The sequence below is a fragment of the Euleptes europaea genome, chromosome 21, assembly GCF_029931775.1.
Source record: "Euleptes europaea isolate rEulEur1 chromosome 21, rEulEur1.hap1, whole genome shotgun sequence".
Classification (NCBI taxonomy): domain Eukaryota; kingdom Metazoa; phylum Chordata; class Lepidosauria; order Squamata; family Sphaerodactylidae; genus Euleptes; species Euleptes europaea.
In genome coordinates, this window is record NC_079332.1 from 974,303 (window position 1) to 998,939 (window position 24,637).

A 24,637-nucleotide genomic window follows, 5' to 3' on the forward strand; every position below is an offset into this window, starting at 1 on the left:
TCTGGCAGGGCAAACGAACTTCTGGGATCCACACTCACTTCCCAGGAGGGCCCGGTCCGTGCAAAGGCGCAATTGGCTCCCTCCTCACTGTGTATGGCAGGTGGGTGCAAACAAAAGAACGGTCTGCTATGCACATGCCGATTTGGACTGGCAGGTTTTGCAAGCTCTGGCTTCCAAAAGGTAGCTCCGACCGTTTTAAAACAGAAGCCAGGAATGCGCAGGCTCAATTAGCTCTTCCCTCCATTCACATCCAGGCACCTGTTTTCACCTCTCAGCCTAGGCTGCTTGTTTCAGCCTGGCCTCGTTCCATGTAATGTGCCGCTCAGAGGGCAGCTGCTGGAAAGGAGAGGTGTGGCCGCCCAGGCCGAAGGAAGCCAAGGGAGAATCTGAGTTTGCAAGTAACACCTTTTATTCATGAAGCCGCTTTCTACATCATATATCCCCTTGCTGAAGGAGGAGTCTTTTCAGGTACAGCCTGCGACGCCACCCCTGAAACATCTCTGTGGTCCTCTTCCATAAGGACTGTGGCCATTGGTCCCCTTCCACCAGTGCTTAGGAGGGGGGGGTGCCAGAGGGTGCACCTCTGGATCTGGTCCCCCCTGCCAGGCCACTGCCCCACAGGAGGTGGGTCAGCCACAGAATCACTTTTCTCCTGGTGGCCCTCTGGTGCGGACCTTCACAAGGAGCGGATGATCGGCAGCTCCAGTGGGAAAAGGCAAAGCAGGTATTTTGCTCCTCAGCGCTTCCTGGACGCCGGGCAGATATCCCTGTTGAGGCATTCGCTGCATCGTGGGTTGACGGGTAAGCAGGTCTGTTGGCCAAACCCAACCAGTAGCCAGTTTATCTCACTCCAGAGCTCCCTGGGGAAAACAGAGAAGAGGCGAAAAGGGGTTAGAAATTAAAAAGAGGCTCTCTGCTGTATCGCTCCAGAGTTGGCTCTTGAGGCGGTGGTTCTCGCAGTGGGTCAGGACCCCAAAGTTGGTGGTGGTTTTCTTTGCAGGGCCAGGATGGAAAAGCTGGGTCAGGGCGAGGAGGAAACTTAGCACCCTGCTTCTGCATAATTGGGTGGGATGGTCAAGACGTTAAGCCCGGTGGCTTACGTATTTTATAAATGCTAAAAAATTAAACATAAAAGATACACGGGTGACTGTGCGGCTCTCTCCTCAGTTACAGCTAAGCTTGAGCCCTTAGTTTTGGAAGCTGTTTTAGCTCTGCTGTGTCTCTATAAGAGGGACTGGAAAAGAAAACTTTAAAGAGAGCCTCCGGGCAAACTGCCCTGTCCTGGATACCCTGAAACAAGCAAAGGCATCAGCTTTATCACAGGATTTGTTTTGCAGACCACGTGTCAGCCAACTCAAAATGACTTTATTGGGGGTGCGCTGTCCTAGGAACAACCAAGAGAATTTTCTAGAAAGGGACAACCCCTCAGCACCCCTTTCCCGCGGCAGTGGTGAGGTTCACCTGGGCAGCCAGCTTTCCAGGGCCCGCCTGGTCTCCTCGGGGAGTTTCGTCTCCTTCTTCACCCATTTCAGCCTGTTCGAAATACGGTGCACGTGAGTGTCCACGCCTAGAGGAGAAAGAAGAGAGTCAGGTTCAGGCGGGGGCGGGGGGGAAGGGGAGACACCCCCGGTTTGGACGTGGGGAAGATATTCTCTCCTCCTTTGCCCGCCTATCAGAGCGGCACGGACCCTGCAAGCCCCTTCGGCTGCGTGCCTGCTCTCCGCTTGCTGCCTGAATCGTCAGGTTTGTTAAGCTGGTTCTGTGGATGCGCACAAGTGTCTGCTGGCGGATAGAATCATAGAGCTGGAAGGGACCACCAGGGTCATCTAATCCAACCCCCTGCACAATGCAGGAAATTCACAACTACCTCCCCCCTACACTCCCAGTGACCCCTACTCCATGCCCAGAAGATGGCCAAGATGCCCTCCCTCTCATTATCTGCCTAAGGTCACAGAATCAGCATTGCTGACAGATGGCCGTCTAGCCTCTGCTTAAAAACCTCCAGGGAAGGAGAGCTCACCCCCACCCACCTGTTCCACTGAGGAATCGCTCTAACTGTTACAAAGTTCTTCCTAATGTCTAGACGGAAACTTTTGATTTAATTTCATCCCGTTGTTTCTGATCCGACCTTCTGGGGCAACAGAAAACAACTCGGCACCCTCCTCTATATGACAGCCCTTCGAGTACTTGGTTATATCCCCTCAGTCTTCTCTTCAGGCTAAACATACTCAGCTTTCGCCTTTGCCTTTTTCTGATTCTGTCAAGCTCCAGTTTCCAAAATCCTCCTTCCTCTGCTTGCCAATGGCTAAAACATATGGCTAATGCTCCAGACAAATCCCGCAAGGCAGAAGGATGGGCAGAAAGTGGGAAGAGTCTTCATTCCCACTCTCCACGTTCCTTCATGTTGCTTTTCCTGCCTCCTTGCGCACTACTTGGCACATGCTTCATGCCGCCATGCGAGGAGGGGGCCTGTGGTCACCTGGAGAGCAAGGCTTGCGGGAAACCTTCCCGCTTGTGCCTGCGCAGATTCCCAGAGCTTACTTGGATTGTCAAAGGCCGGTTAAACATTCACAGGGAAGAAATCTAAACGCCGCTGGTGGGATCCGGCCTATGTAGCCACCCCGCTCTGCCGCCTTGCGTGACCTTGGCTGCCCCCTTCCCCAGCTCAGTTTCACACCAACCATCCCCTCAGGCCGTTCATAAGGAATCAGTGCCGCCCCGTGACCTGTATTTGAATACAAATCAGAATCTGGCCATCATTCGTAAGACTGTGCAAGGTTTGGGGCATCACAGCTCCACCTTCTGGTCACAGCAGGATGTGGCTGCAGGTCCAAACCTCCCAGAGATGTGGTGGTTGTGGTGGAAAATGCCATCCAGTCGCAGCCACCTTATGGTGACCCCCGTAAGGTTTTCCAGGCAAGAGATGTTCAGAGGTGGTTCGCCATTGCCCTCCTCTGCCAAGCTCCACAATGGCAAGAGACCGTACCGATTCCAGAGACATTCTGCCAGGCGATAGCCATGATCAGATGGGCCATTTTGGGTCCGACCCCCGGAAGCTTCACCAGCTCCGCCACGGTCTTTGGGATGTCGCCCCCGTAATCCCGCTTCAGGACAGCTGTGGTTTGCTTGATGTATCGCGCTTTGCTCTGCAGTTGGAGAAAAAGGGCCCCCAGCTGGTGAACAAGGAACAAGTGAGCCTGGGCACACAGGCACGGAGTAGGGGCAGAACTTAAGCCACGCCATGCCACAAGGGTGCCCATCCAAGAGGGGTGCACGCCCAAGGCAAAGCAGGGTTTATTCTAATCTGCACAGCCAATCAGAAGTTGTGCTGAGTCAAAAACCCCACTTGGCCCCACTCACGCGCTGAAAACACGTGGCAGGTACTAGGAAAGATGTCTGCATACACAGTGGCATCCATGGGTACCATGCTGGGGACCTCTGGGCTAAAGGATCTCTAGCACTGAGAAAGACTTTTGCTCAGCCTCAGAGATCTTGAAGAGCTGCTGCTAATCAGAGGGGCCACGCTGAACTAAACAGACCAATCCAGCAACTCTGTAAGTCAGCTGGAAAATGTTTATTTGAAGAAGCAGCCAGCGGCACAAAGGGGCTGAGGGGAGGGCGCAGGGGGAGTGTCAGTGTGGCTCACGCACCTTCCAGAACCCCACTGGGTAAATGAGCTGGCCCAGTGTTTCCTCCTCCGTTCCCAGGATGTTGTCCACAGTGAGGCCGTGTTCCCGCAGGCGCATCATGGCCGCCGAGGTCACCTGGTCTTTTGTCTGGCTGGAGAGCATCAGCGAAAGCAGCACCTGGTACCGCATCACCTGCAGGGTGGAGCCAGGGACACCCGGCAGGTGAGCACCAAGGGCTATCCTGTGCCAGGGTGTGGGGGGGGACCATCGCGGCCCCCTGCCTGGCCTCATTGGTTGGCCTGACGGGGCGCTTGACTCACCTTGGGAGGGGCCTCCCTGTCGAAGCATTTCTCAGCCCCCATCTGGTCCACGGGGGCGTCTTTCGCCTTTCTTATTTCCCGTATGTTGGCCAGCTGCTGCCGCCAGCTCCGCGGCTCCCATTTCTGCTCCGCGGCCTCCGTTTCAGCCTCCTCCTCCACATTGTTGCCGTCTGGCGCTTCATAGGCCACACGGACTTTCCTCCTCCTCCGGAGGCTCTTTGGAAAGACGGCCATGCAGAAGGCCTCAGTTGTGGCTGGGAAAACACACACACACACACACACACACAAAGGAATTAGGCAAAGGATCTTTTTTTCTTTTCTCCAAAGGATTAGGGAGTACCTTCCAAGCGCCCACACAACATTTCCCGTTGTTTGCTTTCTGTACCCCATGAGATATTTGCCCCGTCTAGTCACACCTTAGAGACCAACAAGATCTTTGGGGGAGAAGCTTTTGAGAGAGTCAAAGCTCCCTTCGTTAGACACAAGTAGGGTTGCCAGAAAGGCTAAAACATTGCATAACCACGCACCAAATGAATCTCCTGTATATTATAATGTATTATAATTCAACCGTTACACCATTATTATTTTTAGGGTTGCCAACCTCCAGCTGGTGGCTGGAGATCTGCTATTACAACTGATCTCCAGCTGAGAGAGATCAGTTCACCTGGAGGAAATGGCTGCTTTGGCCATTGGACACTATGGCATTGAAGTCCCTCCCCTCCCGAAACCCCACTTTCCTCTGGCTCCGTCCCCCAAAACCTCCTGCCAGTGGTGAAGGGTGTGTGTGTGGCAACCCTAATTATTTTGCAATTTCATATAACTCGTGTACGTGGTGATGAAATGTTTTAGCCTTTCTGTGTTGGGTTTCCTTTGATGTGGTAAAACGGTTCGTAGAGGAGAAGGAGACCCAAGACCGTTGTTTGCAAGAAAACAGTTATTTATTCGGAGCAGCTGCTACCCAGAGCACTCTACTGAGTAAAAATCTCTGAGCCCCGATCGTACTGAGGAAGGGATATTTATCCAAATTCAAGATATGACAACCCATCTACATTCAGGGTAAAGCGGATAGCACTCCAGACATGGAGGCGGCAGTAGAGTAACAGCTTCACCCAGTTCTTGTTATGGTTTACTGTAACCCTCCATGACTCTTGCCCCAATTCCTTAGCACACAAGACACACAGAGATATCCTGCCCAGCAACCAGCTATTCCCTGGCTGTCCTAATACATTTCAACACATTTTACAGAAAGGAAAAGAGATTATTGCAAATTGCTAAATCAGTGGATCTTCCACAGTCAGGGGAAGTCTACCCTGCTGTCTCCCCTTTAACCCCTGGAGGTGGGCAACCCTAGGCACCAGTAGGAAGGGTGAGCCCCACCCCGGGTCCTTACACCCCCATGCTGAAAACGGGAGGGGTGCTGCACTGTGCCTTCTGCACCCTGGCTCCTTTCTTGGCGACGCCCCCTCCCCACCTCCTGAGCAGCAAAAGTTGGCCACCGCTTCTGCAAGGCACCGCTTATTGAGGAGATGCCTTTTCCAAGTCTGCCCTTAAGGGCACAGGAGCAGGACCAAGGGAAGGGACAGGGCAACCCCCTCCCCTCCCCTCCCCTCCCCTCCCCGGTCCACCTCGCCCACCTCCGGCCCCCTTCAGCCGCCGCGAGACCCTCCGCGCGGCGCACATGCCGCCGGAACTACAACTCCCACGGTGCCCCGCGCGGCGGCCGGGGACCAGGCGGAAGTGGCTCGGAGCGGCGTTTCCGGCGGGAGGGGGCGGTCTCTCAGCTGTGAGGGGCGCCGGCCGAGGAAGGTGAGGGGAGGGGGCGCCTGGGCATGTCCCCCACCCCGGCCTTTGTGTGTGTGTGTGTGTGTGGTGGGGGGGGGAGTGTGTGGGGAATGGGGGGGTGGCAATTCCCCCCTTCTTGACAGGGGCCCTGAAGGGAGGGGCGACATGGGGGGGGGCTTCGCTCAAGGGCCTGGCTGCCTGTGTGTGTGTGTGGGGGGGCTCCTTAACCGTGGGGTGGGGGTCCAATATTTCTCCCCGTCGTCCTTTAATTGCACGTAGCACTGCGTCACCTGCCTTATTTATTTATTTGCTTAATTTATTCATGCAGCCCACCTGTGCGCCCACCTGTTCTGTGCGCCCATCTGCTTTGCTGCTTAGAGTCACGTTGCACAATATTGAATACATGAACACCTTAAGCTGCCTTATAGTGACTGAATCAGACCCCTCTTGGTCCATCCAAGTCAGTATTGTCTACTCAGACCGGCAGCGGCTCTCCAGGGTCTTGGGCAGAAGAGGGTCTTTCACATCACCTACTGGCCTAGTCCCTTTAACTGGAGATGCCACTGGGGATTGAACCTGGGACCCTTCTGCGTGCCAAGCAGCGGCTCTACCACTGAGCCATGGTGCCTCTCCAGGTTCTCAGGCAGAGGTCTTTCACATCACCTACTTGCCTAGACCCTTTGACTGGAGAGGCCGGGGATTGAACCTGGGACCTTCTGCATGCCAAGCAGGTGCTCTACCACTGAGCCACAGCCCCTCCCCTAACACATGAAGCTGCCTTATACTGAACCAGACCCTTGGTCCATCAAAGTCAGCATCGTCTACTCTGACCGGCAGCGGCTCTCCAGGGTCTCAGGCAGAGTTCTTTCTCATCACCTGCCTGCCTGGTCCCTTTAACTGGAGATACCGGGGATTGAACCTGGACCTTCTGCATGGCGAGCAGATGCTCTACAAACTGAGCCACAGCCCCTCCGCAAATTGAACATATGAAGCTGCCTTATACTGACTGAATCAGACCCTCGGTCCATCAAGGACAGTATTGCCTACTCAGACTGGCAGCGGCTCTCCAGGGTTTCAGGCAGAAGAGGGTCTTTCACATCACCTACTTGCCTAGTCCTTTTAAACTGGAGATGCCAGGGATTGAACCTGGGACCTTCTGCATGCCAAGCAGAGGTTCTACCATTGAGCCACAGCCCCTCTCCATGGCTCTCCAGGGTCACAGGCAGAGGTCTTTCACAACACTTACCTGCCTAGTCCCTCCCTACATAGAACTGGGGAAGATTTGTAGACCTGGGGATTGGGAAAAGATTTTCTGAACTGCGCAGATGTCCTTTTGGAATCTCACATTAACACCCCCACCCCGGAGCGACACATTGTGTGTGGTTGTACATTTTTGCAAAGCCCTGCCCACGTGTTGGACTCAAACGTGGTAGGCCCGCATTCAGATTCCTGCTTGGCTGTTATGATAGTTGCTGACGTGACACCCGTGAAAAGTTGCGAACGGCCACGTTGACTCCCGCAAAATCCAGAACAAGAAACAAAACCCACACAAATACCTTTTATTAGGGCCAACCAAAATGACACAGCACATTGTGCCACCTTTCAAGTGCTCCAAGACTGTTTGTTGTTATAAAAAATTTAAAAGGAAGAAGGCAAAAAAGTTGCCTGCCCAGGGCCCGATCTTAAGACCCCGCCTTATCAGTCGGATTCTGACAGGCTCACAGTTTGACTGCTACAGGCTCTCGGTCACAACACTCGCATTATGGGAAGAATGCACAGTCTGGCAAAGTCTGGCAAGTGTCATTCAGAATCCCTTGCGAGAATCACAGTTCTCTTTGCAAGCTGAGTGCAGGTTGAAGCATTTGGGAGTCTACATATTGCCAATGGAGCCAGGGTAGTGTAGTGGTTAAGAATGTCAGACTGCATGAGGAGGAGGAAGGGGGTCCTTTGTGTGCTTGAGTGTCCCTGGAGAATCTGAATTGAGGTGGCCACATTGAGAAGCGTGCCTTTTTTCGTCAGTATCCTGCCAATGGTGCCCTGTCGACTTACCATTTACTCTCTGCGCAGGTTCTGTGGGGCGTTCCTAGTTAATGATGGCAAAGCTCCAGAGCAAAGATCCTGGCTTAAAGGAGAAATTTAAAAATCTCCTGGGATTTGGGCAATCCCGGCCTAATTCCAAGTCGTCGGAAGGGAAGCAGACAGAATTCATCATCACTGCAGAGATCCTCAAGGTAGAATGTTGGGATTCGGTTAGAACCAGAGAGCCCCAGAGGGGAGATGAAACAGAAGCCACAAGTATTGGGGGCTGCGGGGCTGCGATGTCAGGGCTTTGGGGGTTGGTGGTGGTTTGGCCAGGGGGGTGACAGCGTGGCTACTCCTGGTTCTGTCTCAGCTGAGACCACAAAGGAAAAGGGTTGCGTATTCCACTTACAGCCTGAAGAGGCAGGGTGAATGGGGCAGCCCGGGCGAGTCTAACGCCGTTCTGCTTCCTTCTAGGAGCTAAGCGTAGAATGTGGCTTGAACAACCGGATACGGGCAATCGGCCAGATCTGTGAGGTAGCAAAAACAAAAAAGTTCGAAGAGGTACGTTAGCTCAAAAGGGCAAGGGCTTCATCAGAAGGAAGATTTTATGTATGTATGTATTTATTAATAATATTTCTGCGCCGCCTCTTCAGAGCCCTGCTTGAGGTAGCTTATGATTGGGTTGAGGCTCATACAGCTAAAAGCCGCCTTCTCCTGCCCGCAGGAGAAAAAGAGCAGGAATAGCCATCCATCCTGGACGTCTCTGGCCCTTTCTGGATGATGGGGGCAGGGGGGAGAAGATTGTTGGATTGAACCAACCTTTGTGTTTTCTCTCTCTCACCTCACTGCCAGGGGGGCTGAACCAAACCAGACGAGGCTTGAGAGTGGGAGGATGCTGTTCTTTGAGCAGCAGAAACGTAAAGCCTGACATGTTGTTTAGAAACTGAGCACCTCAGGTCTTTGCACCCTGTTTCCTAAAGCAGCTGGATAAAGTTGTAAACCTTTCACAAGTTTGGTGCTTGTCAGTCATAGAATCATAGAGTTGGAAGGGACCACCAGGGTCATCTAGTCCAACTTCCTGCACAAGGCAGGAAATTCACAATTCCCTCCCCCCTCCACGCCCCCAGTGACCCAGACTCCATGCCCAAAAGATGGCCAAGGTGCCCTCCCTCTCATCATCTGCCTAAGGTCATAGAATCAGCATTGCTGACAGGTGGTCATCTAGCCTCTTCTTAAAAACCTCCAGGGAAGGAAAGCTCACCACCTCCCGAGGAAGCCTGTTCCACTGAGGAACCGCTCTAACTGTCAGAAAACTCTTCCTAATGTCTAGATGGAAACTTTTGATTTAATTTCAACCCGTTGGTTCTGTTCCGACCTTCTGGGGCAACAGAAAACAACTCGGCACCCTCCTCTACATGACAGCCCTTGAAGTACTTGAGGATGGCTATCATATCCCCTCTCAGTCTTCTCCTCTTTGGGCTTCCCGTGGGAATAGCAACTTCCTGTGGCTGGGTGGATACTGTGGAAATGCTAGAAGGGGTAGTAGATTTTTGGTAGGGTGGCGGGAGATGAGGTGTGGCGTGCGTCATCGCAGATAGACAAGGATTTGCGCACGCGGGGTAACTCTGCTTCTGACCCCTCCCTCAGCACGCGGTAGAAGCAATCTGGAAAGCCGTCGCCGACATGCTGCAGCCAGATCGGCCCCTCGAGGCCCGGCACGCTGTGCTGCACCTACTGAAGGCGGTCATTCAAGGACAGGTAAGGCTGAGAAGAAGCACACCTGAGCAGCGCAAAGCCAAGGCACAGAGTCTGGCTCATTTCGGCTCCTGGGAAGTGCGGTTTCTAGTGAGTCTGGAAATTTTGATGTGTTGGCATGTGATTGGTCAGTTGACTGTATTGATAAATTTGATAATTTGAGTGTGGTTTCTAGAAGTCCGTGGTGTGTGCCCTCCCCTCTCCCCCCATTTTAAGGCAGCTGTTGAACACATGAAGCTGCCTTATACTGTATCAGACCCTCGGTCCATCGAAATCAGTATTGTCTACTCAGACCAGCAGCGGCTCTCCAGGGTCTCAGGCAGAGGTCTTTCACATCACCTTCTTGCCTAGTCCCTTTAACTGGAGATGCCGGGGACTGAACCTGGGACCTTCTGCATGCCAAGCAGAGGCTCTACCGCTGAGCCACAGCCCCCTCCCCAAATGCTAGAAGCTGCTCTTTCATCCCACAGGGCGAGAGGCTCGGGATCCTCCGTGCTCACTTTTTCAAAGTGATCAAGGATTACCCTTCCAACGAAGACCTGCACGAGCGGCTCGAGGTCTTCAAGGCTCTTACTGATAATGGAAGATACATCACGTATTTGGAAGAGGAGCTGGGTATGCCTGTCCTCTCCCTTTGGTCACTCACGGTTTGGTGGTGGCGGTGGCAAATTCTTGTCCCTTGAGGTTGTGGGTTCCACCCTCTCTTTCCTTCCCCCCCGCAGCTGAATTTGTCCTCCAGTGGATGGGCGTGGGTCTGACCTCCGAGTTCCTGCTCGTGCTGGTCAACTTGGTCAAGTTCAACAGCTGCTACCTGGACGACTACGTGGCCGATATGGTCCAGTAAGGAAATGCGCTTCTGGGTCAATTTGAACGCTGCGATTTTGTGTGTGGTATATGGAGCAGTTTCCGCAGAAATGGCAAAAAAGGAAAACAGGAGCGAACCATAACAGGGGCGGTTCTTATTAGCAGGGGGCCCCACTTGCTAGACTTCTGTGGCTGGGAAAGGGGGCTCCATTTGGGCTTCCAGGCAGGCTTGTTAGACATTAGTGGGGGAGATCTTGTTTGTTTGATTTTAAGAATGGGAATCAACCTCTTTTTCCTTTTCTGCAGCATGATCTGCCTCTTGTGCTTCCAGACCTCCTCTGCGGTGGACATTGAGGTCAGTAACTACACGGACGTTGTGGGTTTGGGAGGACAAAGAGTCATGTGTAGGGGCTTGGATTTAAAAGGTGGGCAGCAGTTGAGGGAAGGAGGAGATATTCCCTTAGGTAACTCTGCCTGTTCCCTATTGCTTTCCCCCTCCCTGTCTGGAACCTCTTCCCAGAATCCTTTGTAATCCCCCCTCCCCTGATGCCCTGGCCGTTAACCCCCTAGCCCTGCATCTCTCCTGAAACAAAGTTTTGGGCAAACGCATGAGCTCCTTGCTACCCTTCTCTCTCCCACTCCTCCCTCCCCGGCCAGTGTTTTCTCTCCCCCGTCCCCCCCGGCCAGCATGCAGATTGGAAGCTCCTTGGGGCAGGCCATTCCTTTTTGAACTGATGCCACTTTGTTAAGTTCCTATGGATGTTTGGGCTGTCCTGGCAAGGGAACTAGCGCCTCCTCCTCCCTGCCCCCAGGTTTCCCTGCAAGTCCTGGACGCCGTGGTGTGCTACAACTGCCTGCCTTCGGAAACCCTCCGCGTCTTCATCATCACCCTGTGCCGGACCATCAACGTGAAAGAGCTCTGCGAGCCGTGCTGGAAGGTCAGTCGGTCTGTCGGTGCTCTGCCCGGGAGGCAGTTCGGCCGCAGGGATAAGAGCTGGCCCGGCCATTCTCCGGCCTTGTGTGCTTTGCTTGCCTACCTGCGACTTCCAGGCTGTGGCTTCAGGTGTTTTGAAGAGCCAAAGGGGTGGCTGGGAAGAGCTCGGGCTTTGCAGCATCCACCGAGAGGATCCTTCTGGGGTGCCCCTTCTCCAGAATGGTTGGAACTTGTGTGGCTCGATAGTGCAACTTCTGCAACTACATGCAAAATATGTATTATATCACATACTTGGTTATCAGAATGCGCATTCTGTTCTATTCCATTCTTTTCGCATTTTCTTTTTTAAAAAATTGGGGAGGGTTTGGTGCATTCGTCTCAGGCCTCGTACGTTTTAATGCTCAGGTCAACCCTCTCTCATAATACTAGGATGCGGGGGGTCATCTGCTGAAGCTGGAGGGTGAGAGATTCAAAGCGGATAAAAGGAAGTATTTCTTCACACAACACATAGTTAAATGGTGGAGCTCCCTGCCCCAGGATGTGGTGATGGCTGCCAACTTGCAAGGCTTTAAGAGGGGAGTGGACATGTTCATGGAGGAGAGGGTTTATTCATGGCTACTAGTTAAAATGGATACTAGTCATGATGCACACCTATTCTCTCCAGGATCAGAGGAGCAGGCCTATAATATTAGGTGCTGTGGAACACAGGCAGGATGGTGCTGCTGCAGTCGTCTTGCTTGTGGGCTTCCTGGAGGCACCTGGTGAACAGACTGCTGGACTTGATGGGCCTGGGTCTGATCCAGCAGGGCTTTTCTTATGTTCTTAGCCTTTATGAAACCTGTTTTTTCTGGCATTCCTTCTTGCAGCTGATGCGTAATCTGTTGGGCACTCATTTGGGTCACAGCGCCATTTACAACATGTGCCGGATCATGGAAGACAGGTACGCTGAGGAAGACGGGTGGGGGTCTCCTCTTTCCCAGGGCTGGTTGCTGTCGCAGGCACTGCCAGGTGCTTGAGGGGGGTTCCTGCCCCTCCCCTTGAAAGGCCACCTGTAGATATTTTGGTACCACACCTGGGCTGAGAGAACCTTTGAGAAACAGTAAAGCGGTTACAGGAGCCAGATGTATGGCCCAACTCTGCAACACCACAATGCGCCGACCTCATGGTTGTAGAGCAGAGTCTCTCTGAGTGAGCATGGATTTCGTGCAGGTAGCTATGCCTCTGATGCTCTAAAGTGGGTGCTCAGCGGTGATCCGGGTGTGGGGCTTTGGAGCACCCGATGCAAAGCCTGACAACTGCTCATCTTGGTAGACTGAGCACACTGTTTTTAACTATGATTTTTTTTTTAAATCTGTGTCTTTAGAGTTTACATGACAGATGCGGCCCTGCTGAGAGGAGCAGTTTTCTTCGTGGGAATGGCCCTGTGGGGCGCACACAGGTTACAGTCACTCAAAAATTCGCCTACGTCGGTGCTTCCCTCCTTTCTGAAGGTAAATCTGGCCCCTAGAAGTCCTGCCTTTTGGGGCCACCGGTGGCGTAAGGCAGACTTAAGATTGTGGAGACCTAGGTTCAAATCCCAGTTCACCTTAGGCTTGCCACTGGTTCTCAGCTTTAGCGGAATGTATTTTGTCGCCCCCACCAGCCTGCCCCCCCATGGGACGTGGGCCCTCTTCAGAGCAGGCTTTCCCAGGCCAGCCTCTTCACCTCCGCGGCACTTTCGTTCCAGGCCATGACCTGCCCCAACGCCATTGTGTCTTACGAAATCGTGCTCTCCATTACGAGGCTGATCAAGAAGTACGGGAAGGAGCTGCAGGCAGTCACTTGGGACATCCTGCTGGACATCATTGAGCGGCTACTGCAGCAGCTGCAGGTGAGGGGCAACCTCCATTGCCCCCCCCTCGAGCATAGAGGGGCTCCTTCCCATGGCGGGGCACAGGGCTATGGGCGGGGCCTGCTGGGATTGGCGCCGCGTGCTCTTCCGGGCACTGTTGATGTTCCGCTTTATGCTGCTTTGGGTGTAAATCTGGGTGATGGCTGTGTTGTGGCAGCAGTGGTCAAGAGTGTGGGAAGGTTTGGCTTTCTTGTTAAATTTGTTTTTTTATTACACGATATTAATAAAAGCAAAACATAAAGCAAATTACAAAAAGAACTGAGATTACTACAAATTATATAGAAGGGCTATGCCAAGGTCTTCTTTAGGGATAACATAATAGGAAACGTATTATTACTTGGTAAAAAGGGTTTGGCTTTTATGGAGGCCTTATCTTTTCCTCTCTACCTCCATCTACTTTCTCCCCTTCTATCATCCCCACTGTCAAAACGTAACTTGTCAGTGCCAGGGACCAAATTATTTGATTTTGTAAGACTGTCTATTGCCGTGTGCATTTTGGCGTTTGTAAAAACTCCATGCAGCCCCCACCCATAGAAGGATTCCCTGGAACTCCCCCCTTCCCATCTGCAGTTTCTGGGGGCAAATCGAGATCAGTAAACGGGGCCGGAAATGGAAGTTTCGGTCCCTGGTGAGAGTCAGGTGCTGAGGGGCCAAGCAAGGAGTGTTGCGTCAGGTGGTCGTTTCTGCATTCCAGGCCTTGGAGAGCCAGGAGCTGAAATCCATTGTCCACGACCTACTGACCACCGTGGAGGAGCTGTGTGACCACAACGACTTCCACGGCTCCAAGGAGAGATACTTTGAGCTTGTGGAAAGGTGTGCGGATCAGCGGCCGGTAAGGCGGGGAGATCTCCTGGCATGTCTTTCGGGCTTCTTCAGGGGTAGTTCTTAGCAGGGGTTCTGTTGAGAATGAACATCCTCCTCTTCCACCTTGCTGCAGCAGCATTCTGGGGTCTGAGGCCCTTCCCCTCACTGAAGACCTGACCCTTTAACTGGGGATGCAGGGGATTGAACTTGGGACCTTCTGCATGTAAAGTGGGTGCTCTACCCAGGAGCCACAACCTTTCTCCAGGGAATGGGCATGGAACCCTAAGGAGACCAGCCAACAGGGGGACGGCATGCTACAGCAAGCAGAGTGTGGGGTCAAGGCTGCTGTTCTGGCTGTGCTCACGTAGAATGTTGCGCTGGGGCTGGCCCTCGGCCTGCATGACTCCGGCTCCCTCTCGTGTGCTGGAAGAGGCACACAGCAGTTTTTCTCTGTGTTCTTTAGCCACAAGATGAGCACAGTCTGTGCGTGGCGACCAAGAAGATATTGATTAATAAATGGGATCTGGTGGGCTTCGGACCCCCGGAAGGCTTACCATAGAACAAGTTCCTCCGGGGTCCGTCATGGAGTTAATCCAGCCTTCTCTGCGTTACCCTCCTGCTGTGCTCAGAAGGGCTGTTTGTGTTGGGTTTGGATATATCAGTGTAAAAAACCTGGCCTTTCTGCTGCTCCGTCTGACAGGAATCTTCCGTTCTGAATCTGATCACCTACCGAGCTCAGTCCATCCACCCCGCCAAAGACGGCTGGATCCATAAGCTGCAGGGGCTGATGGAGCGGTTCTTCCGGTGGGTCCCCGGCTGGCTTACCTTGGTCGCAATCCAGAGGAGCGATCCCTTAAGGATGGGGTGGGGTGGGGGTTTAAAAACCCTGTGGACATCAGCGTTAACCCCGTCCTTTCTCCACAATTCCTCTTGCTCGGGAGTTTGCAAATCGACCCCCACACGGCTCAGATTAATTTCCACTGAACTGTTTGTCAATTTTTAGACCTCATGATGGTGGGAGACTTTGGGGGCTCTCCTGCTTTTAAAACACCCCCTTCTGCTTTTTTCACCCTTAGAAACGAGAGTCGGAGCGCCGTTCGCATCAAAGTTCTGCACGTCCTGTCCTTTGTTTTGAGCGTCAACAGGCAGTTTTATGAGGTTTCTGCCCTATGTTGTAACTCTCAGTTGCGTTGCCTGGGCTCAGCTGGCATAAGAACATGAGGACATAAGAAAAGCCCTTCTGGCCCAGACCAAGAAGGCCCCTCAAGTCCAGCAGTCTGTTCACACAGCGGCCAACCAGATGGTGCCTCTAGGAAGCCCCACAAGCAAGACGGCTGCAGCAGCACCATCAAGGGGTGCTCAAGGGGTTCTTCTGAAACCTCTGGAGTGTGTGTGTGTGTGGGGGGGTGGCAGGAGAGAGTGGCTTCATACCAGCAGGCCCCATCATTCTAGAGTAGGCTCTAGAGCAGTGGTTCCCAAACCTTTCGGGCCACCGCCCCCTTGGTTCCACAAACTCTACCCCAGCGCCCCCTACTATATCCTATAAAAAGTATTATTCAAAATAGGGGTTTGCATGATGCACTAAAGAAGATAATAACAATAAAATTTCAAAACAGTAACAATTAATTGCCAGCTCCCTGACGGTCTTTTCTCCTCTCGCAGGAGGAGCTGATCAACCTGGTGGTCATCTCTCAGCTGGCGCACATCCCGGAGGACAAGGACCATCAAGTCCGCAAACTGGCCACCCAGTTGCTGGTGGACCTGGCCGAGGGCTGCAACACCCACCATTTCAACAGCTTGCTGGACATCATCGAGAAGGTGAGCCCTCCTCTTCCCAGAGAGGGGAGAAGACAAGGGAATGAACCGTGCTCAGGGCAGGGCGCTCGCCTCCAGTGTGGAACCCAGGGGTGCGGTCATGTGTTTCTTGGCCTCTACTTACCCCTTGGGCAGGGGCGGGGCGCGATCCTAAGACTAGGGGGAAGAAAGGGAGTTTGAGGTCACCCCTCACCATCTGACTGATGGACAAATCACCGAGCGCATCCCAGGCAAGGGTGATGCAGCTGTGGGTCCTGGACCCACACGTTCTCATGCCTCTCTACCTGATGCTGCCCAAGGCCTAAATCCTTCCCATTCCAAATGGTGTCTCTACCCCAAAGCAGCAAATCAACTTGGTGTGTTCTTCCTTTTCCTGAAAAGGTGGCTTCCCACTCCTTGCTGCCTCCGCCCGAACTGGAGGAGAGGGATCTGCTCTCCTACTCAGCGTCTTTGGAGGACGTGAAGACAGCCATGCTAGGCCTCTTGGTCATTTTCCAGGTGAGAAGCCCCCTCGGGCATTCCGCATGCTGCTCTTCCAGGTTGTGACTTCCGCGCTGCTCCTTCGTTCACGTAGAGGGCCCAAAGCCTGCTTGACCCTGCCCTCCCTCTCCTCCTTTGCAGACGAAGCTGTACGGCTTGCCCGCCAGCCACCCCACCCGCGTCTACGAGATGCTGGTCCTGCACATTCAGCTCCACTACAAGCACAAGTACAGCCTCCCCATCGCCAGCAGCATCAGACTGCAGGTGAGCCGAAACCCTCGCCGGGAAGGACAGGCCGCGGAAAGGGGCCTGCGGGACACCCCTGCTCCTTTGCACGCGCCCACCCCTGCCAGTCCCACCCCCTGGCGTTGGAGAGCTCCACAGGCATAGTGGCATCGGAAGAGCCCTCCCGGGTCAGACCAGTGAGGGTCCATCTAGTCCAGCATCCTGCCTCCCACACAGTGGCCAACCAGCTCCTCTGGAGGTCCAGCATCAGGGGGGAGAGGCCGAGGTTTTCCTCTGCAGCAGCCTCCTGGCACTGGGGGTTCGGAGGTTGACTGGCTCTGAAATTTGGAGGCTCAATAGGTTAAGCGTATCCTACTACAGTAAGAACACCAGAAGAGCTCTGCTGGATCAGACCGGTGAAAGGCCCATCTAATCCAGGATCCCGTTCCTCTGGAGGGCCGACAACAGGGCGTAGAGGCCGAGGCCTTCCGCTGATAAGAACATCAGAAGAGCCGGTCCATCTAGTCCGGCATCCCGTCTCATACACTGGCCAACCAGTTACCCTGCAGGGCCAACAGACAGGGCAGAGAGGCCTTCCCTGACGTTGCCTCCTGGGGCTGGTATCCAGAGGTTGACTGCCTCTGAACGTGGAGGTTCCCTTCATTCACCATGGCTAGATGCCTCTTCTAGGCCTCTCCTCCATGAATCTGTCGGATCCCCTTTTTAAAGCCATCCGTGCCTGTGGCCATCGCTACATCCCCTGGCAGCGAATTCCACATGTTGCTCCCAGGAGTCTTTCCAAGGGGGCCGAAGCCCCATGTGCACCACCTTTGAGTGCTCTGGGAAGGCCGTGTGATTCCACCTCTCTTTCCCTCGTGTATGCTGCCTTCCTTTAGGTCTTTGACTTTCTGCTCTTGCTTCGTGCCGATTCCCTGCACCGGCTGGGCCTGGCCACCAAAGACGGCCTCGTGAGGTTCAGCCCCTACTGCCTCTGTGACTTCGTGTACGTGACGTTCCCCCAGTCCTGCTCAGTTGTCTGGTGCACTTCTGCCTCTCCCAATGAGCATGTATCTAAGCTGGGATCGGGGCCCTCCTCTCCTGAGGCCCAGCCCGACATCCCGACCTCTCCCCTCACTGGGTCTCAGTCTGCCCCCTGCCCCCTTCGGGTTATTGACTCTTGTGGCCACGCAGCTGCGTTGGAAGCCTTTCTCCAGCCCAGGGAGACCTCCTTCAATGGAGGATGGGTGAGGTGAGTGGCAGGCGGCCCTTGGGAGGCCTTGCTGTGCTCAGAGCCCAGAGCGAATTTCCTCCTCCTGTCTTAGGGAGCTGGAGAAGAAACCGGCGGGTGCCCTCTCCCCTCCCGCGGGCAGCCCCAGCCTGCCCCCTCCGAGCACCGCCCTCCGGGTCGGCCACCTGCCCTTCTCTCTGCTCTTTGGAGTCATCCTGCAGTGCCTGAAGCAGGTGAGCGCTGCCGGGCTCTGGAGCCAGAGGCGGGCGGAAAGGGAGTGGTCGCGAGCCCTGCGGCTCCGCAATGGGGCTCGAGGTTGGGGGGGTGGCTGAGCGGGGGGCCTCTGGCTGCTCTTCCTGGGCTCGCCTTGGACTCCCTTTCTTCCTCTCAAGGAGACGGACTGGAAGGTGCTGAAGCTGGTTCTGAACAAGCTGCCCGAGTCGCTGCAGTGCAAAGTGCTGTACCTGACCTCCCCGTGCAGCGTTGACCAGCTGTCGTCCGCCCTCTGCTCCATGGTACGCTGCCGGCTGCCTGCCCCACCCCTCTGGGGCCTGCTCCCGCCTCGGAGAGGCTGCTGGCAGCCCTAGGGCTTCACTGCCTCCTTCCTTTGCCTTTTTGAGGCATCATTTGAGGTCTTGTGCTGAGGAACGGGTGGTGATGAAGTATATGCCACTTCAGGCTGCAGGTGACGGATTGCAGCTTTGAACACCTGAAGCTGCCTCATACTGAACCAGACCCTTTGAGGGTCCATCAAAGCCAGTTTGGCTACTCAGACCGGCAGCGGCTCTCCAGGGTCTCAGGCGGAGGTCTTTCACATCACCTACTTGCCTAGTCCCTTTAGCTGGAGGTGCCACTGGGGATTGAACCTGGGACCATCCGCATGCCAAGCAGAGGCTCTACCACTGAGCTACGGCCCCTTTGCATATAGAACTCTGTCCAGATAGAAAGGCAGCGTAGTAGGGAGGAAGTTTCTATCTCTGCTGACTTTCTGTTTGCAGGGAGTCTTTCATGTAGGGTAATGTTCCAAAATCCTCCATCTGCAGTCAGGAGCGGGACAGTTGCTTCTACCACCTTATCCAGTTGCAGGGCTGATCTAGCCATCACCTTTTTACCCCTCCTTTTCTTCCTCCAAGAGGTTCTCTCTTCCTCTGCTTCATCTTCGCAACAGCCCTGTGAAGTAGGCTAAGGTTGAGAGAGCGTGACTAGCCCAGCATACTTCATGCCAGAAGGCGAATCGGAACCCAGGTCTCCCAGATCCTAATTTGACGTTGTAGCCCAGGGGTTCCTCACCTTTTTGAGCCTGTGGGGTATCTTTGGAATTCTGACACATCTTGGTGGGCGCAGCCACAAAAGGGCTGCTACAGAAGAGATGGGGAGATGTCCCTTCCCCAAAATAATAGCTTAATCTTGAAACTGATAGGGCAGGGGGGACAAACGAATGCTTTCCCAGGGCCGTCGAGTGCCTCTCAGGTAGCCGTGACTCTATGATAAAATCCTGCAGTGCATCTTCCTTTTTTAGCTGTGGGTGTCTTTCTGCTAGCTGACAGACAAAAAGATGGCGGAGCGGCTGCGGGGCACCCCGGAAGGATTCTCCCGCAACGATTTGCACCTGGCCGTGGTCCCTGTTCTGACGGCTTTGATCTCCTACCACAGCTACCTGGACAAAGCCAAGCAGGTACCGCACAGGTGGAGATTGCAGCTGGCCGGCTTGGACAGTGGGGTGTGTGTGGGTTGGGGGCTCCGAGCTGTGTCTCATTCTTTCCCTCCCAAGCAAAACCAGAACTGATTTGCAGGATAAACACATGGGCTGATTGGCATACTCAAGTCACATAATTCGTCGTTTCTGTACACAGACGTTGACTTTTTGCCCCTCTGAATACGGTGTATATCCAAGCCTCCGTATGGCCCATGAGTCAGTACTGATTTTGCCTTAAGTCTTTTCTCTGCTGCTCTCAAATCTCCCCTTTCTCTTCTCTTCACCCAGCGGGAGATGGTGTATTGTCTGGAGCACGGTCTGATCTTCCGCTGTGCCAACCAGTGCGTCGTGGCGCTCTCTATCTGTAGCGTCGAGATGCCCGACGTTCTCATCAAGGCCCTGCCGGTCCTGATCGTCAAGCTGACCCACATTTCAGCAACAGCCAACATGGCCATTCCTCTCCTAGAATTTCTTTCGAGTAAGTGGTGGTATCCTGATCTCTGTGTCCCTCTCAGGATTGCCAGGGGAATCTTTGCTTCCTCTGCCCAATAGCAACGGCCATCGGCAGAGTCCAAAGAACTATTTCAAGTGGAATACCTAGTGGGAGTTTTTTTAGCCTTTTTTTCTCGGAACAATTCCTCTTCCCTGGGCTGCGTTGCAGTCTGCTTTGGGAAGTTTTGTCTGTGAAGCTCAGAAGCACAAGCCTGAATTCCCCTTGGGCATGTAAGAGCTAATTGTTCGGTCCTTTGGGTCTAGCTCTAGCCGCATATCTCTAGCGAGAGGGCCAAGCCGTAGCACAGGAGGGGAAACTCAGGTAACCTTGTGGTATGCTGATGAGAATGCAGAGTTAGTTGATGAGATCTGGGTTCAAATCCTCACTTGGAGGGAAAGTAGGGTAAAAATGTGATAGGACCCATACGCAAGATTAAGCTGGGTTGTTTTATTTGGGGGGCGGGGGGACAACTGCCCATGGTATATAGGTGGACTTTGACAATTTAAAACATTTTAATGCCATGTTTCTGCCAAAGCGGGGTCCACAAAGCAGCGAACATTAAAACATTTAAACAATGTAAAGTACAGTTAAAATTATAAAATTCAATCAAAAATGCTTAAACACATAGCAGTAGGAGAAGAGTAAGAAACTGTTATTGGGAGGGGGGTCTGCCATACAAAACAAAAAGGTCTTCACCTGCTGGCGAAAGATACCAGTAGAGGGAGACAGACGAGTTTCCCTGGGGAGGATGTTCCGAAGTTTTGGTGCCATGACCGAGAAGGCCCTTTTGTGGATTTTCACCCTGCAACGTGGCCCACGTGAACTGTGTCAAATGGCAAGCTGAGCCTCACCGGTTCTCTGTCTTTCCCCTGCCTTTTCTGCCTTGGCTATTCCAGCACTGGCCCGACTGCCTCACCTCTACAGGAACTTCGCAGCTGAGCAGTACGCCAGCGTCTTCGCCATCTCCCTGCCCTACACCAACCCCTCCAAGTAAGTCAGGTTTGGGCTGCTTTTCTGTGAATCTCTCGCTGGGGTGGGTGGAAACTCGCCAGAGGTGCCTGCCCCCGTACCATCCTGTCGTTCTACCCCCCCACCCCCAAAATCACCAGAAGGACAGGCTCATCCTTTTGTGACTCGTCCTTGCTGGTTCCCCCCAACCCTTTTACCAAGAACACAGGATGGGAAGAAGGGAGCCTGGGAAGGCCAGGGGCTGCCCCAGAGGCCAGGGAGCTGGTTTGCTCCATGTGCAAACGTTCTTTTCCTCAGAGACCTCCGTCTCACCTTCCTCCCACTGCGATCTGTCTAGTGCTGCCGCCTGGCCAGCAGACGCTTCCTCTGGCCCTGCTGGTGTTATGCGCTGTGTGCCTTCGTTCTCATCAAGCTCTCTCTTTCTCCCCCTTAATCCTTTTTTCCCCCTTCCCAGGTTCAACCAGTACATCGTATGCTTGGCGCATCACGTGATAGCCGTGTGGTTTATCAAGTGCCGCCTCCCCTTTCGGAAAGACTTTGTGCCATTCATCACCAAGGTACCTATGCTGCGTGCCGGCCATGCAGAGCTGGATAGGAGCGAGCGAAAGGGGTGGGGCTTCCTGGCTGCAAGCCATTCCTTCTAGAGCTGTGTGGAGGGATGAGAGGAGGATGCAGCCATCTTGTTTGTGGGTTTCCTGGAGGCCCCTGGTTGGCCACTGGGTGAACAGACTGCTGGACTTGATGGGCCTCCTGGGTCTGATCCAGCACGGCCCTTCTTATGAGGGTTCGGTCACTCCGCTGCAGCTCCACAATTGGGGTCCTTTGGAGTAGGGGGAAATTTCACGTGCGGCTTGGTCTAGCAAGGTCAGTTTGTCTCCTTGTACTGGCAGACACCTCTCTGGTCGAGGTGTCTCGGGTGACCTGTGGCTAGACACTTTGAACGGGAGATGCCGGGGATTGAATCTGGGACTTTCACACAAAGTAGATGCTTTGCCACTGAGCCACAGCCCACATTTCTCAGCCAAGTGGGCTGCTTTCTTTCTTTTTGCATGGCTAGCCTCTGTGAGAACTGGAGGGGGGGGGCAAGAGGGCGCTTCCCATACTGTCAGCCTTCGTGGATTCTCTCTCTGTCAGGGTTTGCGGTCAAACGTCCTCCTGTCCTTCGATGACACCCCGGAGAAGGACAGCTTCCGGGCCCGGAGCACGAGTCTGAACGAAAGACCCAAGAGGTAAGAGACCCCCTTAAAGCAGAAGGTTTCTTTGGACAGCTGTTTGAAGCCCTTTACGACATGATGGATTTTCCCCAAGGCTTTTTTGTCGTCCGGAGGCTGACGGTTGCTCTAGCGTGGCTGTGGCACCTTCGCTTTGGAGGCAACCCTGAAACGTTCTGTATCAATGAAGCGGTCTGGCCAGAAAAGAGTGCTTGAGGACGTTAATCCTTTGCTTTCTTTTTGACCACTGCAGATTGGCCTGAGGGACCAGGGCTTTCTTTTGGGGCCACTTCTCTTGTCCTGCAACGGACATGCAGCTGCCGCTAAGGTTCCCTCAGCATACCTTTCTGCCTCCTCTGTGACTTTTTAATGGGTCCTCCTTTTTTCACACACTCTACTAGGAACTGTTTCGCTCCAGGGGGTGGAGGACAGATAGAAGAGCAGAATCCTGCCAGTAGTTTACAGTTTTGTTCAGTGAGCGTTTATAGCTGACGGAACGGCTTTCAGGAGCTTTGCAGAGGCCGGCTTCCTTTAACTGCCAGCCCGATGTGCTTTTTCTTCAGTTAACGTTGCTCACAGGTGGTGCTCGTTTGCGTGCGGGGTGTGTGTGTGTGAACGTCAACCTTGTGTTCCCTTCTCCAAGCCTGCGGTTGCATCCTGTGGTTTTCCCAAACCAATGTGATGCTCGAGGTGGAAGGTGGAGTTTGGACCCGGGTTCAGATCTGGCCTGGCTGTGAGTCCCACTTGGGAAACGGTTGCTGGGGCGCTCGCCGCCTTGTTGAGCCTGCCTCTCCTGAGCGTGTTGCCCCAAAGCCCTTCCAAGAGTGGGGCCCAAGCCCCGTAGGCAGAGAGGGTCTCACCTGGCCCTGCAAGGATCCACAGGGGGGACAGCTACCTTTAATGCCGCACCGTAAATAGTTTTTCTGCCTTTAAGTTCTCTAGATTTCCCTAACCCATCCATTTCTTAAACGCCTGATCATCCACTTTGTTTTTCCAATCGGCTATCCGATACGCACCATTTTCTCCTACGTGTTTTTTCTCCCATTGCCTCCACCCCCTCTTAATTTTAACACTGCAGTTGGAATACTACTGATTCCCCAGAGCTGTTCTGTTGGGCATTTTCAAAACAGCATCGCAATTATTCTCGGCATTTTGTTTTTGAGCCTCCGTAGGCGGCAGACCCTAGTGGTTCAGGAAACAATGAAAACGCGCAGGACTGTACCGCCAGAACTGGGCGTGAGGCAGACGCTTCCCTCTGGGAACCCGCTTTTCACTGGGGCTCAGACCTACATCTTGGCCTGCTTTTTGCAAGACTCTGTGGGCCTGGATCCCAGCTATTCATTCTGCCCGTGGCAGTACTTTCCTCCAGAGCAAGCAAGGCGCTTCTTGCCGAGGGCTTCTTGCATTGGAATCAAGTGGAATGGATCCACAGCGTCTTGCCCTCCAGGCAGGAATCTTCATCCACACTGTCGCTGTGCTCTCCTGGTTACCTTCAGCCAATGGGAGTTAGCAGGCCCCCGTAGCTGGCAAATATTTTTGGCGACGGCATGTTCAGTAGCGGGTGCCGTGGGTTCCCAGCAACTTGCCTTTGAAATCTGCTCCTGAAATTGGTGCTGGGCTATTAAACCGGAGTCTTCAGAATCTCACAACTTAATTGGATGTGGATTCCCCCCCCCCCGCTGCACATGCCGAGTGAGTGTAGCAAAGCATGCCTCTGAGCGTGTGCAGTGTGCCCCGACTGCGCCGCTGAACAGCCATGGTGTTTTCTTTCTCGGCCCGGTAGGCGGTCGTATTCCAACTCCTCCCTCTCAATCAGCTCTTTGGTTTTAAACTTGTTCGCTAATTTCACTTGGGGGGGGTGTTGTGTAACGTTTCTTAGAGGGGGGGCGGTGTGTCGGCTTCCTGTTGTGGTGTTTTTGTTTCCGAAATGTTTTTGTGTTTTTATTGCTTTCAAGTTTTGCTTATTGTTTTTTAATTCCCCCTCCCCTTCCTTCCTTTTTTTTTTGGCATTCTTTCTTTTGTTCTTTCCCACATCACCTTCCGGGACTTTTCTGGCCTTCCATCCTCTGCCCCTCCAATGATTTCCTTCCTCTGCCAATCCCACCTCTCTGTGTGTGTGGGGGTCTCGGTGCTGCTTCTTCACCCCTAGTAGTTTTAAAGTAGCCAAAAATGCCCGGCTGAGCTTGAATAGCTCCCCGCCCGTGAAAGAGCTGAAAGAATCCTCCGCAGCCGATGCCTTCCGTTCCCGCAGCATCAGCGTGTCTGACCATGCAGCCCGCAGGTAGAGACGCTTGGAAAAGGGAGGGCCAAGAGCCAGGGGGAGGGGGGAGGAGGGGGCTCTTGGCCGCTCTGCTTGCAGTGACGGGGTGGGGAGGGGGGAGGGTTGCATGCTGGAATCCTTGCATGACTTCCCTGGCGAAGAGAGTCGAAGCCCCCTGCTCAGCTTCACGCACTTCGCAAGCCCTTCCCTCGCATGCGTTCGAAGACACCGTTGAGACGTTGGCTTTTGTTGTACGACTCCCAGTTTTACCCAGATCTCACATGAAAACATGAAGCTGCCTTCTACTGAATCAGACCCT

At 53.8% G+C, this 24,637-nt stretch overlaps 2 protein-coding genes across 2 annotated transcripts in view; one reads left to right on the forward strand and one right to left on the reverse strand.

Moving 5' to 3' along the window:
* Nucleotides 1–727: 727 nt before the first annotated feature.
* On the reverse strand, nucleotides 728–4,090 carry NTHL1 (nth like DNA glycosylase 1). The gene is made up of 5 exons (XM_056866181.1): nucleotides 3,950–4,090; nucleotides 3,651–3,821; nucleotides 2,987–3,146; nucleotides 1,462–1,567; nucleotides 728–860 (listed from the first exon to the last, which is right to left on the reverse strand). Exons 1-5 carry the CDS (start codon nucleotides 3,989–3,991, stop codon nucleotides 737–739), a joined length of 603 nt encoding a protein of 200 aa, XP_056722159.1. The 5' UTR covers nucleotides 3,992–4,090; the 3' UTR covers nucleotides 728–736.
* Nucleotides 4,091–5,700: 1,610 nt separating this feature from the next.
* TSC2 (TSC complex subunit 2) overlaps nucleotides 5,701–24,637 on the forward strand; it is a 36,618-nt gene continuing 17,681 nt past the window's right edge. Inside the window, exons 1-26 of the mRNA XM_056866534.1 lie at nucleotides 5,701–5,755; nucleotides 7,799–7,962; nucleotides 8,228–8,314; nucleotides 9,401–9,511; nucleotides 9,979–10,123; nucleotides 10,231–10,348; nucleotides 10,619–10,667; nucleotides 11,125–11,250; nucleotides 12,113–12,186; nucleotides 12,610–12,736; nucleotides 12,973–13,116; nucleotides 13,832–13,969; nucleotides 14,642–14,745; nucleotides 15,018–15,099; nucleotides 15,604–15,759; nucleotides 16,138–16,254; nucleotides 16,378–16,500; nucleotides 17,358–17,464; nucleotides 17,784–17,922; nucleotides 18,082–18,204; nucleotides 19,230–19,364; nucleotides 19,674–19,863; nucleotides 20,775–20,868; nucleotides 21,302–21,404; nucleotides 21,982–22,076; nucleotides 24,211–24,339. Of these exons, the coding sequence (XP_056722512.1) occupies nucleotides 7,822–7,962; nucleotides 8,228–8,314; nucleotides 9,401–9,511; nucleotides 9,979–10,123; nucleotides 10,231–10,348; nucleotides 10,619–10,667; nucleotides 11,125–11,250; nucleotides 12,113–12,186; nucleotides 12,610–12,736; nucleotides 12,973–13,116; nucleotides 13,832–13,969; nucleotides 14,642–14,745; nucleotides 15,018–15,099; nucleotides 15,604–15,759; nucleotides 16,138–16,254; nucleotides 16,378–16,500; nucleotides 17,358–17,464; nucleotides 17,784–17,922; nucleotides 18,082–18,204; nucleotides 19,230–19,364; nucleotides 19,674–19,863; nucleotides 20,775–20,868; nucleotides 21,302–21,404; nucleotides 21,982–22,076; nucleotides 24,211–24,339 (2,957 nt within the window). The 5' untranslated portion in view covers nucleotides 5,701–5,755; nucleotides 7,799–7,821. The remainder of the gene's footprint in view (nucleotides 5,756–7,798; nucleotides 7,963–8,227; nucleotides 8,315–9,400; nucleotides 9,512–9,978; nucleotides 10,124–10,230; nucleotides 10,349–10,618; nucleotides 10,668–11,124; nucleotides 11,251–12,112; nucleotides 12,187–12,609; nucleotides 12,737–12,972; nucleotides 13,117–13,831; nucleotides 13,970–14,641; nucleotides 14,746–15,017; nucleotides 15,100–15,603; nucleotides 15,760–16,137; nucleotides 16,255–16,377; nucleotides 16,501–17,357; nucleotides 17,465–17,783; nucleotides 17,923–18,081; nucleotides 18,205–19,229; nucleotides 19,365–19,673; nucleotides 19,864–20,774; nucleotides 20,869–21,301; nucleotides 21,405–21,981; nucleotides 22,077–24,210; nucleotides 24,340–24,637) is intronic.

Coding starts and splice junctions, on each gene's coding strand:
- NTHL1 (XM_056866181.1), bottom strand. CDS start 3,991: ATGGGGGCTGAGAAATGCTTCGACAGGGAGGCCCCTCCCAAG. Junction 3,147..3,650: donor ACCCAGTGGGGTTCTGGAAG/GTGCGTGAGCCA, acceptor CTCCAACTGCAG/AGCAAAGCGCGATACATCAA. Junction 1,568..2,986: donor GCAGAATGTCTCTGGAATCG/GTACGGTCTCTT, acceptor TTTCTCCTCTAG/GCGTGGACACTCACGTGCAC.